Source organism: Anolis carolinensis, chromosome 5 (assembly GCF_035594765.1).
Source record: "Anolis carolinensis isolate JA03-04 chromosome 5, rAnoCar3.1.pri, whole genome shotgun sequence".
Taxonomy (NCBI): domain Eukaryota; kingdom Metazoa; phylum Chordata; class Lepidosauria; order Squamata; family Dactyloidae; genus Anolis; species Anolis carolinensis.
The window spans coordinates 158,311,514-158,326,752 of NC_085845.1; the positions used below are offsets into that span (position 1 = coordinate 158,311,514).

Here is a 15,239-nt window from a genome sequence, read left to right on the forward strand (position 1 = left end):
ACATCTTTGTTGTCAAAAGGACCATAAGATCTGGTCACTGAGGCACTGTGAATTTTGTTTTGTATGATACGAATCAGTGAATTCTCATGGACCAAACATGGGAAAAGTGAAGTGAGTTTGAGCTGGAAAAATATGGGATATGAATAAATACAATACTCATGTGGTTACATCTTATGAAAATAATGAGGAAAAAGTATTGGCAGCATGATACAATTCTGATCTGTTTCTCTGGTGACATCTAGCTCAATTCACGAACTAGCTGTCAATTTAAGTAAACTTAGCGAGAAGGCGGCAAACCAATTGCTTTGTAGATTAGGACTGCTGCTTCAGGATTTTTACAATCTCAACAATGAACAGTGAAAATACAGTTTCTTGCAGGCACACATGGTACAGAACATCAAGGTTCATACATACACTACGAAAAGAAAATGGCCAAATGTTGGAACACACCTATGGAGAAGCTGACAGTATCAAGCAGGAGACATTCCAGATAGCACCAAACAATGAAAAGAATTAGGAGAAGGAAAGTATGTGAAAACACTTTCAAGGGAAATCCTCAAAATACCAATAAAAACACAATGAAGATTTTAAAAACATCATTCAGTATAGATGCCCCCCTTTGTATTAAATACATACATCTCTGCATTTTTTTAAAAATGTATTTTTTTCTGTGAGCATGACTTAGAATAGGAACTACAAATATTTATATTTTATCACAGGCTATGCGCTCTGAATGGGTGCAGCTGCTGAATTTGGTTTCTAAGTATACGCAGTGGGAGAAAGAAAATAATTATCCTATAATTCATATACACAGAACTCCTGCTTGTCACCTTTATGGCTGACTGAAAAGAAAATAGAGTAAATGGTACCAATGGGGAACATCTGCAATTTATAATAGGCTGCTAAACACTAACAGCCTTCCCTCCTGTTTCATTTACTGTAAGCACTAAAAAATGGCAACTATGCTTCATTGTGATTAGGTTTTTAAAATGCAGCTGACACAGGTATTAGTATTTTTTTTTGCAAGCAAGTATGTATTTGTTCTTTAGTCTCACATTCATGCCATTTACCAGTTATGCTAAATTATATGTGTATAAAATGTACAATATTTTGCAAATCAAATATATGTTAAACGAGATAAACAGCTACTGGGTATACCAAGTAAAAGCAAAATCCAGGACCGAATGATTGTCCTAACAAAATAGGGCATGATAAGAATGTGACCAAACAACCTACTTTTTCTTTAGTCTTCGGTCTTTCTCTGCCTGTGTTCCAAGTTTGCCTAATCCCAGAGATTCCTGTGCTGCCGCTTCTGTTTCTATGTAACCTCCTGTGTTAAAACAGTAAAGAGATTTTCTCCCTTGTCATTATTTTCAATGGAAATAATTCTATTCATTTACCATACTGTTTGTAAAATCTTCAGATTTGCCTTCTGAAACATTCATACCGCTGGGCTTTGCAGTTAGTTTTCTGATTGTAGTGGGATGGACAGATCTTCAAATATACCTTTTGCAGGATGATTTCACTGCCTTTAAAAATCATACCATATAGGTGTCTCACAACAGTCCTTACAGCATCAAAGGAAACATTTCATTCACCGTATTTTCTTAAGAGAACAGGATACAAAGGGAAGGTGCTTTCTAATTGCATGATTCAATATTGAGGAATACAGTATTCCTCTTACAGTTGGCTTTCTGAAAATAAAGTCCTACAGTGATTTAAAAGTTCTGCGTAATACTTAGTAAATCTTAATCTTTAGAAGCAATACTTTCAATCAAGGATTTTTCCTTGCTCTTTTAAGACTACCATAAAAGTTACTGACTCTTTCAAGCTATATGGAAGTACATATTATCCTGATAGATAGCTAAGCTATGGTTTCATGAAAACTGATGTCCCTGTGTAGGAAATTTAAATTTCTTTATACTTTAGAGAAAGTGTGAACTTGGCTAGATCTATTCCTAGAGCAGCCACTAGCAAAATGGAAATAAACAATGTGTTGCATTCAAAGGTTATATGAGCAGAATGCCAGTCACACAATGGGGCTTTCTCATACTAGGTTTCCTCATAAACATCCTGTGCTTTCAGGAAAATATTCACTAGAGAGTGTTGAAAAATACTAACACTGCTATGAGAGTAAGGAATTGCTCAGGGAAGTGGAGTCGCCTAAGAAACCCCAATTGTGTCTTCTGCTCATATCGTTGTAAAACCAAAGCTAGGCAAATTATTTTTCACACTACAATTTTTCACAACAACCCTATAAAAGTCCCACCCAACAAGGGTATTCTGGGAGTTATAGTTTGACAAACTATTTTTTCAAGCAATGGATACAACCTAACATGCAGCATGGATATTTATTTTCTCCACAACCTCATCATTCTTGAAAAATGGTAAAACTAAAAAAACTAATTAAAGGAGCCAGAGGTGAGATGATTATACACACAAAACATGGTGGTTGCCCTCTCAAAAATCTTTAATGCTCAGGAAAAAAATACTAGCCTTCTATAACATGGCTTTTGGCCATGAAGAAGATATTTGTTATATCATTATAATAAAGACTGAATGTACAAAATTCAGCAGATCAGACACTGGCCTGTAGTCCATTTAGGAGTCATCACATTTCCAGACAAATCATCAAGTGACCATACACACATAGGATAGGGATTGTGTTATAGTAATACATCATATTTAAACATTTCTGAATCGGAAGCACTAGAAATTAGCAATAATGTTACATTTTTCAATTTTAGAAAGTATCACAATATAACTTGCTCACATATGTCATATTCTGTTTGATGACAGACATTACAAATGAAACAATACAAGGGAGGCAAGAAAGTAATTTTCAAAAGCATGCTGGAAGACTGTAAAATAGAAGCTCAGAGAGGAGAACAAAAGAATAGTAAGTTCAAAGGATGACGAAAGGAAAAAAGAAGAGAGAGAGAGAGAGAGAGAGAGAGAGAGAGAGAGGAAGGAATCTTATTGTTGTGTTAAAAGATGTACAGTGAACATTTTCTTTCAGCCTTATTCTAAATCATTCTGCATGAAAGAAAACAAGCATGACAACACAGGGCTATTCTCTGTTAACATACTTGCTGGGTTTTCCCTAGCTATCCGTTTGGAACACATTTAGAGTAAAAGTGAAGTGCTACAGTATATAAGTGAGACTACAGAAGGCATCTTTGCTGTATTAAGCTCTTTATGATCTTCTGGAAAAAACACTTTTACTAGTGATCATGGACAAGAACACTAGCATATTTTGGCTGAAACAACTTTTCATATTCAAAGATCAAGAAAGAAGGAAAATAATACTTGCTGTGATACAAGAAAATAAAAATAAAACAAATTATGCTCAGTCCTAACTTTTGATGGCTATGCATAAAAACATAAATATTTAACACAAAAGAGCACCCTAAGGGATCAAACGAAAGGCCAATCTTGTCCAGCATCTTTTTCCAATAGCAGCCAACCACATGCCTCATGGAAACTCAAACAAATAGATTAAATCTGTAGCTTTCTCATGCTGTTGGTATGCTAGACTGGGGTGTGGGTGCATGTGGTGCTAGTGGGATATAGGTGAACAGAAATGAAAATGTTAGGATCTTAATAGCAGCCATTTAATAGTAATTGAAAAGTGAGAAGGCTATATAAGTACAGATAAACCATTAATACACATATGTTTAACTTTGTTCCAAAGCAAATATTGATGGTTGCTGCTGCAGTTGTTGTGTGCCTTCAAGACTTTTCTGACTTGTGATTACATTAAGGCAAACCTAGAGAGCTAGTGGGATGGTATAAGTATTGAACTATGATTAGGAGGACCAGGGTTAAATCCCTGCTCAGCCACAGAAGAGTAAGTTTGCCTTGTTGTTGCATGCCACCAAGACATTCCTGCTTTTAGTGACCCTAAAGGGAATTTATCATTGGGGTTTCTTTGCAAGATTTGCTCAAAAGAGATTTTCTTTGCCTTCTTGGGAAGCTTTGAGAGAGCGACTCTAGTCTCCAGATCTGTAGTCCAGTGCTCAAACCACTGCATCATGCTAGCTCCAATGCAAGCAAAAGAGATCATATTTAATCTCCTAGTAGGGTAGGAGGAAACAGAGGGGTTAAATGCTATCTTTTATAGAAAGCATTTATCTATTTAATCTGCTTATCTATGCTAGGATATCCTTCTCACCCCCCAGTGTTAAAGTACTGCCATTAAACTAATTGCTTGCTGGAACCTTTTGCATTTCAATTCCCATGCATTCCTCTTCGCCCTCTCAGGTGTATGTGTAGGTATCTACTAATGAGGCAAACATCTGATGCAGCCCACAAAACTGAATAAAACTGGTATTTCAGATGCCAAAGGATTCTGCTGTTTTTGTTAGAGCAAAATTGACATAGCTACCTCCTCAAAGTTTTTTGACTGTTACTAAATATAAAAAGAAAATAAGAATATTAACATATGGAGTGCACCTTTCTGTAGGACTATTACATGCCTAAATGTTTTGCAAATACCTTTATAACGCATCATTAAAATTGCTTATGTTTTTCTTCCAGAAGTACATATTTGATTAAAACTAAGAAGGATGAAGAAAATTCATCTTTCAAAATCAGTTCCTAATCAGTTATTCAGCATATGTCTTTACAAATTTGATCTGTAGATTTTTTCCCCAACACTATCCACAATGTCAAAACATCCACATATTTTGGCTGTCCATGTCAAAAAAGAGCTATATTAATTTTTGTTCACTGATGCTTTCTAACTGGAAACCAGGCATTGTGCTTAAATGTCATAATGTTAAGAGATGTTCACAGTAATCCATTTTTAGAAATGGTTTATGTAGAAAATTTATTTAGAATAAATTGTTTTAGGAAGCAATATTTTTGAAGGTTGACAAGTCTGCTGTAGTAGTGAACAAACTTTTATGGGAGAAATATGGGCTGGGCTTCAGCACAGCAAGTTAAAACACCAGCTGCAGTAAATCTGGTCAATCAAAATGTCAACAGTTTGAAGTCCGGGTCAGGGTAAGCCTAGCTTCTGCCTACCTAGCAGTTCAAAAGCAAAAATGTGAGTAGATAAATAGTAGATAAAAGCAGGGAGGTATTTGAGGCACCCATAAGAAAATGCCAGAAAAATGCCAGTGAGGAAGGAAGTTTATGAACAAAGCTCTTTGGCAGGGAGATGGAGCGACAGCAAGCCCCATGGCTGGAACCAAGCACAAGCTTCCAAGATGCTGAAGATGGGAAAACCTACATATACCACTATCTATATACAATTGTCTGTCTTGTCTGTGTACAAACAACATTGAATCTTTGCTGCATATATATATTCTGTGATCCACCCTGAGTCCCCTTCGGGGTGAGAAGGGTGGAATAAAAATACTGTAAATAAATAAATAAATATTTCACTATAAAATAAAGGTGGAAGACACTAAGCTTTATATTAATAATTAAGATATATACTAAGAAAAATGTAAAATGAAACAGGGATTTTTTGCCAAATAAATTATGAATTAAAAGCTATTGACATGTGAGTTTTCAAAAAAGAACCAATGTTTTGATGTTTAGCTATCCAAGTCTTGCATATTAAAGATCTTGAATGTCAAACAAGTTCAAGAAAGAAGGTAATGGTGTGATGTGGGACTTTTCAAACCAGTTGACAGATTCATATATTTGCTATCCAAAATTTTAATTTGTGTAACTTTTAAATATTGATGTACATGTAAAATAGTCCATGAAAGATGCCGGTTAAAAGTTAACGAATCTTGACCTCAGCTCCTTTTTCTCATTTGAGGGGGGGGGGGGAGGGGATTTTGTAACAGTCAGTAACTATTTATGTTAACAGACATGTGGAAAATGGTTCCACTGTGTTCAAAGAGAAATGAATGTTTGGAAGAGTAAAACAAAAATTAAAAAGAAGCCAAGCCACCAACCAAAAAAAATAATAAAAAATAGGGAAAAATATATGTAAATGGCTGCAAACAGATATATAAATGGCTGGAGCCTGGTACAACTAATGTCTTACTGAGCTGTCCAAGTCGAGCCTTCTCTTTTTTACCGAACAAACGTCCTATTGAAGACTTGATTCCTTTCTTCTTGGGAGCTTTGTGTAGGGAATCCTGGCTGCTACTGATACTGCCAAACCCAATGCTTTCTGGCTCCAAGGATGCAGGCAAGCTACTACAAAATACACACAAAAATAGATAATACATTATTGTCCTTATGAGGTCTCATCCTTTCCTAGGCAGCTGTGCAAATAAATTATCTGTGATCTAATAAGAGTGTCTTCATAATTGAAAGCATTAATCATGTTGTTGATAGCTTCTTCCCTACATTATAGCAATATTTAGAGTAGGACAATGGCTAATTTTATGCCTCATAAATGTTGATCAAGATGATTCAATTCAAGAAAAAGTGACAGAAAGGAGACATCATTAACCAAAGCCTTATAAAAAATAATTTCTGATAGAAAGATAGGTTGATAAGAGCCAGACAAACTTTTTTTGCAATAGGCATTGTTTTAACCCCACAAAAGGGAAACTTTTGGTCTTACCTGAGAAGTTTTTATCTTGAGTGGGAGCAGGATTGAAAACCTAATGAAAGATTATTTTCTCCCACCAACGTTGAATGTGACATCTATGTCCTACATCGCAGTAGCTTGGAAATAAATATTAATGCCGTGAAATCATTCTTGCCAAGCTCTAAAAAAACTGCTCACTTTGCATATTCTGAATTATATTCTGTGACAACCATATATAAAAGAATGATCTCAGCCAAAAATATGTTCATAGTCCTGAAATTTTTGAAAATTCAGGGCTATGGTGTTCAAAAAGGTTGGTAGTAGTATCAAACATTGCATTGTTACACAGTTATCTCCATAAAGTTAAATAGGAGCCAAAGGTCAAAAACTTGTATTACACACACTTAAGTTCACCAATATTAAACTGTTTTACTGGACTGTCCTTAGATGTGCCATACCTTGCAGCTCAAGTAAGGTTAGTCATCACTGTGGATGCTAGAATTTACGTTTACATCTATAAAAGGAACTCACACAGCAAGGTAGTAAAAACAAAATCAAACAAAAAGTGTATTTCCCCCTTAATTTATCTTGAAATGAAAAAACAGATATACAGGTTAGAATTCAAGGAGATAAACTCACAGCTCAGATACAATGTATACATTGTTACAAGTTAACATACAATTACCCTTGGAAGACTCCTTATCAGAGAGCTGAATGTGAATAGCATTCATGGCATATTGGCAGTACATATTGGTTTCAGACCCCTGTGGATCCCAAAATTGGTGGATGCTCAAGTTCCATTATATACAAATGGAGTAGTAAAATAATGTCCCCTATTAAAATGGCAAACCCAAGTTTGGTCTTTTGGATTTTTTTTAGAGTGGTGGATGGTTGCATCTGTGGATATAGTGGGTTCCCTGTACTGTTCATTGGATCCTAGTATTATCCAAGCTGAAATTGTAGTTGGTAATGTTTATAGCATGGCATGCATGCAACTTCAAATTTACTATTGAATAGAGTTTAAATATGTGTAACATGCTGAAACATTTTTTTCAAAGTAAATTCCCTTTTTAATATAATTTTCGAAACAACACTGTAACTTAAAATTGTGAAATGGGAGTAATTCTAGAGAAATTTACTTCAAGTGATGTGTGCATCAACCCAACATACCTGATTCCATGCAAGTCATCATAAAAAAAATCTCTGTGATGATCCTCCCAACTTAAAACAGGTGATTAAGTACTACCATAAAGAACACAAGTTGCACACTACATAAAAGAAACTATTGCACAAAAACATGATTTGCATCCTCACACTCCTTGGCTCCAATTTCTCCTTCAGATGCTACTTTTAAGTGACGAAAACCAACAACCCTTTAGGATTAAAAAGTGGTTCACTGTTAACTTGAGACAATCAGACTTAACTAGCATGCAGTAAGGTTCCTGTGGAAGTTAATCTGGAAGTATTTTTTTAAAAAACTACTATTTAAGAAAATTGTGAAATAAAATGTCAAACAATAAGCTTCTTACCTTCTGGCATCATTGTGATATGAAGAAGGTAGAGTATGAGTCATTCTAATGGTTCTAGGTGTTGAAGGAGGGGAGGTTTCACACTTTATTGTGGCTTTGTCTTCATGTCCATCTTCTTCAACCACTGTAATCTACAGATCAATCATTTCCATAAAATTCAGATTATCAACTAACTTTGTAAATAGTTGTGAAAGTAATGTGAACAGTATAAATTTATCAGACATCCAAAGCGAATATAGGACTTCACATAAATAATCTTCTACTGTCAAGATGGAGAAGGCAGAGAACAAACATGCAAAAAGAATCATGGCCCTACAGTGGACCAATTCAAACCCCACCATATAATTGTTGAAGACCAAACCTGACATACCATTAAGCATTTTCAGGAGATGCTGCCTGTTAGTCTGTTGCAGCAAAAGCAAGAAAAAAAGTCTTGTAGACCTTATACAATTTTTTGAGCATAAACTTTCATGGACAGTAATGTAGCTCATACAGCAGAAGAAGTGGGCAGCTACACATGACAGCTTATGCTCAACAAAACCTAGTATTTAAGGTGGTATAAAATTCTTTAATAATTTAGCGTTACTACTCACATCCCCCGTAAGCTTGATTTTGTGTGTGTGTGGCTTAAACAGCAAGTATCTATTTGTACACAAAGATGCATAATCTGAATTGGCACAGTAGTTAAATACCCTCTCACCTACTCCATGTTTTGAAACCACCCACACCAAACCTTGCAACATCCTAAATCTTAAAGTAGTCTTAATCGTAAAGCAGTTGTGTCTACATATCCAGGCTGCTGCCATAAATTCTGGTGATGTATACTTGTACAAAGACCTCCTAAAGACTTTAGGTTATTTTACTAAATAGAAGAATGACCAAGGTTTGTAGGAAACTAGAGTAATGGTTCTGTTTCTGTATATACTAATAAGAAAGACTATGAGTCTAATTGTATTAGCAGCAAATATCAAAAAATGGCATAGACCTCATTTATTCTGGATGATTTTAAGAGTTGAAGTCTTGCCTTGGCTTTTAGTTTGTCATAAATGGAAGAATTACAACAGCAGAGATGTGTTTCTTCAAGTTATTTTGGAAAAGATTTTCAAAAATTCTGACTGCAAGAAGCTGAACTAAGCTGTGTTTCAGATGAAAACTTGGGAGAGGAGGGGTAGCATATTATATACCTTTCTCCGATGCTTCCTGAGATCACTTGGCTGGAGTTGGTAATCAAAAAGTAACACAAAATGAAAAGAGAATTGTCAGAACATTTTATGAAAAATAAACATAGTCAATCATTTTCATTTCACAAAACAGCATAAAATAGTACTTGCTTTTAGAACAATTACATTTCAGACTGTCCTTCTTTCAAGAATTTCAGGATATCATATAGGACTTTCCTCACTCTTATTTATCTTATCTTAACATTCTGTTAATAGAAGAGGTGAACGCAAGACATGGCTCATGGCTGACATGTACTGGATTTTCCCCTCTTCTGTCTTAGAGATATTCCCGAAGGGGCTCTTCCTACCTTGTTCCTCCCCTTTCCCAAAAATTCCTTTGTTAAGGGCTACTGCTATAGTGCAGATTGCAAGACCCTTAGTTCCAATGCTTCTCTGCAACTCTCCTTGTGGAGAGAAAAACCAGGTATAAATAAACATAAATATAAACATAGAAATAATGCTATATAGTCAGCCCTCCACATTCACTGGGTTAGGGGCGCAGGACTCCTGCGAAAGTGAAAAACCACAATTAAAGTATTTGCTATTTCCTTTTACCTGAGACAACATCCCTTTAGGAATATCTAGGTCTTCCAGCATGACTCTATGGTCAACCTCTGTTGAAAAGCTGACCACAGAACTGCATTAGATGACCTAGAGATTCCTAAAGAGGTATTATCTTTAAATATCGCTAGGACTTCCAGTATGACTGGAAGAAATGGACCATAAAGTCACACCAGAGGACCAAGAAATTCTTAGAGAGATTTCAAATCAAACCCATGACGACTCAAATCCATAAAAGTCAAAGGATGACTGGGAGGATGACTGTAAAACCAAAACGTTCATTCTTGGTCAAATAAATTACAAAATGTGTTATACTGTGAATTCTTGGGAACTTACTGGAAACATTTTTTTTAAAAAACAGCAGCTTAAATCCTTTGAGTCAGCAACTTAAGTTTGTGAAAGAATAGTGTATTGCATGACTTTTTATTGTGTTGTTTTGATTTCAATGTTTAAAAGCACATAAAAAACAGATGCATTATTGGGGAAAAGTGTCATTGCAGGCCTGTGAATTATTTGCAGTAATATGTCTTATACCTAGTGAATTTCATGTAACATGCACAATGGGTGTAGACAAAAGTTTTATGACACTGTTTGTTATACAGCATTACCAAGGACACTAACAGAATTAATTAGTAGACAGAAAAATGAAGAGAAAAAGAAAAAAGTAATGTTTTTTTTTTAAAAAAAATAAACCCTTAGTTACTGTAATACATTGAACAAGGAGCACAAAACTGTATTTGCACACTTTCTTACCAGTGTCATGATGCCCATCCGATCCATCTCCCTGGCTGGGCTACGGGGAGTGAGTTTAGGAGTTGAATGGCCACTGGGAGGAGAAGAGCTTGCAAGTGAAGAAGCTGTGATGGAGGCTGTAATAGATGTACCAGGATGCATCCTGGCCAGATTTAAGCCTTCTAGACTCACACTGGCTACTCTGTTCTCAATTTCTTCAGCACGTAATTCTGTTGACTCTTTCTCCTCCTGGATCAGCCTAGCAATATGAATAAGTAGTTTAGCAGAAGGAAACAGGCAATGCCAAGAGAAAGATGTTCTAATAACATTTTAAGATTGTGTTTATTCTTTTTCATCAAATTCCCACAAAGTTGAATGACTTCATCAGATGATGGCAGAGAAGCATCTTCTCCCTGTTTCTCTGTGTGCTGGCACAGAGTCTCCTGGAGCCCATCACATGATGCAGGTCTACTTCCGGTGGGACTCCTTGGAGCACTCAGCTGACTGTGTTGTGGCAGCAGAGAGAAACAGAGCCCAGAGGAGTCAGGTGGAGCAAAAGAGGAAATGGGGGACAGTGGGGAAATTTCATGGGAAGGGATAGCATGGACCACTGAACACATCATGACAGTTTCCTATGCTGTCCCACAATTTCCTACACTGTCCCCCACTTCACAAGGGCCATCTGATGAAGTTCATACACATTGCTCTCCAGATGCTTCTAAACTTCATGTGGGGAAAGAAGAGGAGGATTTTGGTGAAACAAAAGTACCTGATTTCCTTATTGATTGCATCTAGTTGCTCTTGAAGCATCATGGCAAGTGTTTGAGCATCAGAATGTCCACTTGGCGAGAGAAGATCCATGGAGCTAAAAATTGTATCTCTATCATCATCATCAATATCTGACATTTCAGTGTCACTCTCAAATGGATGACTGCTGAGAACTGCAATCGGTTGACTTCTGTTCCACTCATGATCACCAAGGGATTTTACCTAATCAAATATTGTAAAATGCAAAATAATTAACCTAATTTAAAATATTAATTTTAACAGAAATTAAAAACCAGAGTTGTCTGTTGTAGTGAATAACACATTTCAGCTTTTTTTAAATCTCAGTTCAATTATACAAGAGACACTTAATCCCTACTCCCCACAGCTTTATCATGACATTCTGAATGGTCTGCATTTCATGTTAACAATTGTATTCTGCAACACAGCTTTTCTTCATCTGGTGACACCCAGGTCAAGAGAAACAGCCTTAATAAGCCAAAAACTGCAGCCATCTGGGTGGGGATGACAGCAATTGTGAACAGCACATCTGGAAGGAGGTTTGGTTGGGAAGTCTGCTGTGAGAATGTGAGAGCCTAAAATGTTTTGGACAGACTAGAGACCTTGTCAAATTAACCTCAATTCTGTAGCATTTCATCATATGGGGGAACAGGACAAGGTGCGTTGATGTTGCTGCATTGGTCTTTCCCCCATCAGATGGGGAAAAATCATAGGAAAATGCGGTAGCACCATCAGAGCTATCCAATACCCACTTACCTCTCCATCATGGCAGAGGAAGTGTCTTGTGAATTGGGATGAATGGGGGCTGGGCCAAGCCAGTGTCATCTGATGGCACTTGGCAGGCCCCATCTCCGAAGAGGAGCCAGGGGCAAATTTACCCCTTTGTGATGAGGTGGCAGGATATCTGCTTTTTTGATGGTAAAGAAGATGACCTGCCAGCTTTATTGTGCAATTCAGGAGTGCTTCTCTTAATAAAAACATTGGACATAATTTCAAGACAGCTGAAGGTGAAAGCAACATTTTTAAAAGGAGGACTCTTTTAATTATAACAAGTTGTTATTGTTGTTGTTGTTGTTCTTCTTCTTCTTATTATTAATTATTTACTTTTATCCGGCCTTTCTCCCATGAATGGGACTCAAAGCGGCGTAACTCTTGAAGTCGTTTCAAGAATTATGAACTATAATAAAAGCTTAAACCTGTCACTGTGACACATCTGTGGCATGTAGTAAAGAAAGAGGAAGGAACCTGAGGGAAGGCATTGGCTGTCACAAGGACTCTCCTAGTTTTGTTAGAGTCCTTTAGTTGGTGTGCTTCAGAAAGTTACCATTAATCAAAACCCATGAGAATACTACAGATAAAGTTCAGCAATTTCTATTGCTAAAATAAGGTTCTACTTTTATTTTGATGTCACAATTGGCTACATTTATTCATACATAATTCCTTGTGAGTTTAATAGACTTTCCAGGCAAGCATCCATATGGCTACAGCTGTAGTAAGGATAAAACAATAACATAAAAAGATAAACCTTTGGTTCATCTCTCCGGATTCCCATGCGGCCTCTTCTGGGTCTTCTTATCACTTTAGTAGACCTATAATCTGGTTGACTATCAACTAGTGAGCCCACGGAGTATCTCAATTCTGCTGATGAATCAAGATGGGGTCTGAAAAATAATTGTGGCTCATAAGTTAGAAAAAAGAAAAGAGCTGCAAAAGCAAAATTGCAAAAATGAACTATGTAGAGGTAGAGATCTTGTTAATTCTATAATCTTATTCTACAAACAACAGTGAAAGCTCTACAGTTGAATTTATAGAATACTGCAAGGACAACAAAACTGATTTATTGCAATAAAAACAGAATTATAAGTAAAATTCCAAATAAAAGGCTATTGTTTTGAAAACCATTGTGGTGTAGTGTGGATAGAACATTAAGAAACGAAATATAGAAGTTAAGAGTTAAAACCCCCAAATCAGCTATGAAGCTCATCAAGGATTTAGAGAAAGTCCCTTACATCTTCTACTGAACTATCAGAGAAAAATGATGGGAGGATACAATGGGATTACCTTAACATAATTTATGGACGTTTTATCAATTTCATATTTGTAAATTCCAATGTGAACTGCCTGGAACTACGACTCCCAGGATAATATGCATAATGGAACATAGGTATCCTCCAAATGTTGCATCTCTTGGAATTTTGCAGTGCCATTCTTGGCTTTGTAAGACTTGTTTTACAAAAATACACTAAGGATTTGCTTTGTTAAATTATTCATTCCCACAAGAGAGAATGAATAGTGTAATCAATTTTCCCCAATGTCGGATGTCTTTGAAAACTATGTAATTTTTGAAGAGGCATTTTGTGGGTAGAAAGTCTCTGGCAGTGGTGAAGGAGAGGTCAATTTGGGGAGGGAGCAGGCAGCCAATGATCAAATGACTATAGACTTTCAGAATCCTTTCCAAGATCTCGTACATCCTCATTGTATGATATTGAGAAGTGAGTCTATCTGAGACAAGGGGAAAAGTGAGAAAGAATTTGAGAAAGATTCTCCTTGTTGAGTTTTTCAGGCAGTTGTTTGCTTGCCTACTAAGCAACTAAGCAACACCAAATAATGAGTAACACAACAATTAACACAGTTTTAAAAGTCTCCCACTAGTCATATAATTCTAAAAAAGTGCAATACATTCTTATGACTGCAGTTAGCTGATAGTCGTTCATTTTCAAATATGCACACAACAGCTGTGCAGATATGTAATTATAAAAGCTTAACCATAACTTTAATGGCTCTTGCAAATCCACAAAAATGTTTTATTGATAATTCTGTGTACACTTTCTCTGGTATTTTAAAAAAAGAGACAAAAATAATTTCAAATACACAGTTAACATTTGTTCAAGTTGTGCAATCTCCCCTTTGACTGTCCCACCATTCTCAGACACCATATAGAAAATCCAGGATGGACTATCTATACTTCATTCAGAAAGTTCTAACAAGAATGGTCTATATTAATCCCAATTTAAGTTAGACCCATTGTTAACAATGGGATTTAGGTAGGTATGAATTAAAAAGTTCCATTTATTTCAATGGATAAGGTTTCACTGGGACAAACAATAGATGTAGCATAGTGACTTCAACATATTATGATTAAAATATGTCTAGTAAAATGAAATCAAGAACAACAACAAAACTTTATTTATTAATCAGTGTTACCTTGACAATGTGGGATCAATTAAAGAACCTGTCCTTATTTTCAGCTGATCCATTTCAACCCTTAGCTTGTCAATTTCGTCTGCCAATCTTTCCTAAAAACAACAGTGCACACTATTTGACTTTATATCAAGATTCATAATATTTAAGCTCTTGACAAGAAAGAATAAAATTATTATACCCTTTATAAAGTTGTAAAAGTGAACAATAAATATTATTCTGATAGAAACTATCTGACTCAGACAACTAAAACAATTATGTGGACTAAGACATACATTTTTACAATACTGAAATAAATTATTATCGAGAGATTTGAGGAAATTGTTTCTTTCTCAGTTAAACTAACTTTAAAGATGATTTTGGTAATTTCATCTATAAGTAATTGGATTGTTGAGTCTTTTCCACCAATTTTACATATTTTCTTCATTTTGAGGACTTAAATTTTGTTTGTACTAGATTTTTCAAGTGAGTCAGACACAACAACCAGGATCAAAGACAAAATCTGTTTCCCTCCAATAAATAAATTAGCTTAGTGTAGCCTAGCATAATAACATTTTTTAATTATGACAGAACAGCAATCACAATTAACATATATGAAGTGGATGGGATGAAGAGATAGAAAAGTAGAAATCCAGTTTGAATCCCCTGTGTCCCTCACATTATAACTCCTGAAGATGTTGTCCTTGAGTATCCAAGGATGTACTGAAA

The 15,239-nt window shown here is 35.8% G+C and overlaps 1 protein-coding gene across 9 annotated transcripts in view; it reads right to left on the reverse strand.

Annotated features, from left to right (window-relative positions):
- Window positions 1-15,239, reverse strand: part of ppfia2 (PTPRF interacting protein alpha 2) — a 341,653-nt gene that overhangs the window by 44,289 nt on the left and 282,125 nt on the right. For all 9 annotated transcript variants that reach the window (XM_008110919.3, XM_062982678.1, XM_062982677.1 and 6 more), the window contains 8 exons: window positions 14,535-14,626; window positions 12,856-12,991; window positions 11,314-11,534; window positions 10,566-10,803; window positions 9,216-9,245; window positions 8,032-8,162; window positions 6,008-6,162; window positions 1,237-1,330 (listed from right to left, as the gene is read on the reverse strand). In XM_008110919.3, the coding sequence (XP_008109126.2) occupies window positions 1,237-1,330; window positions 6,008-6,162; window positions 8,032-8,162; window positions 9,216-9,245; window positions 10,566-10,803; window positions 11,314-11,534; window positions 12,856-12,991; window positions 14,535-14,626 (1,097 nt within the window). The remainder of the gene's footprint in view (window positions 1-1,236; window positions 1,331-6,007; window positions 6,163-8,031; window positions 8,163-9,215; window positions 9,246-10,565; window positions 10,804-11,313; window positions 11,535-12,855; window positions 12,992-14,534; window positions 14,627-15,239) is intronic.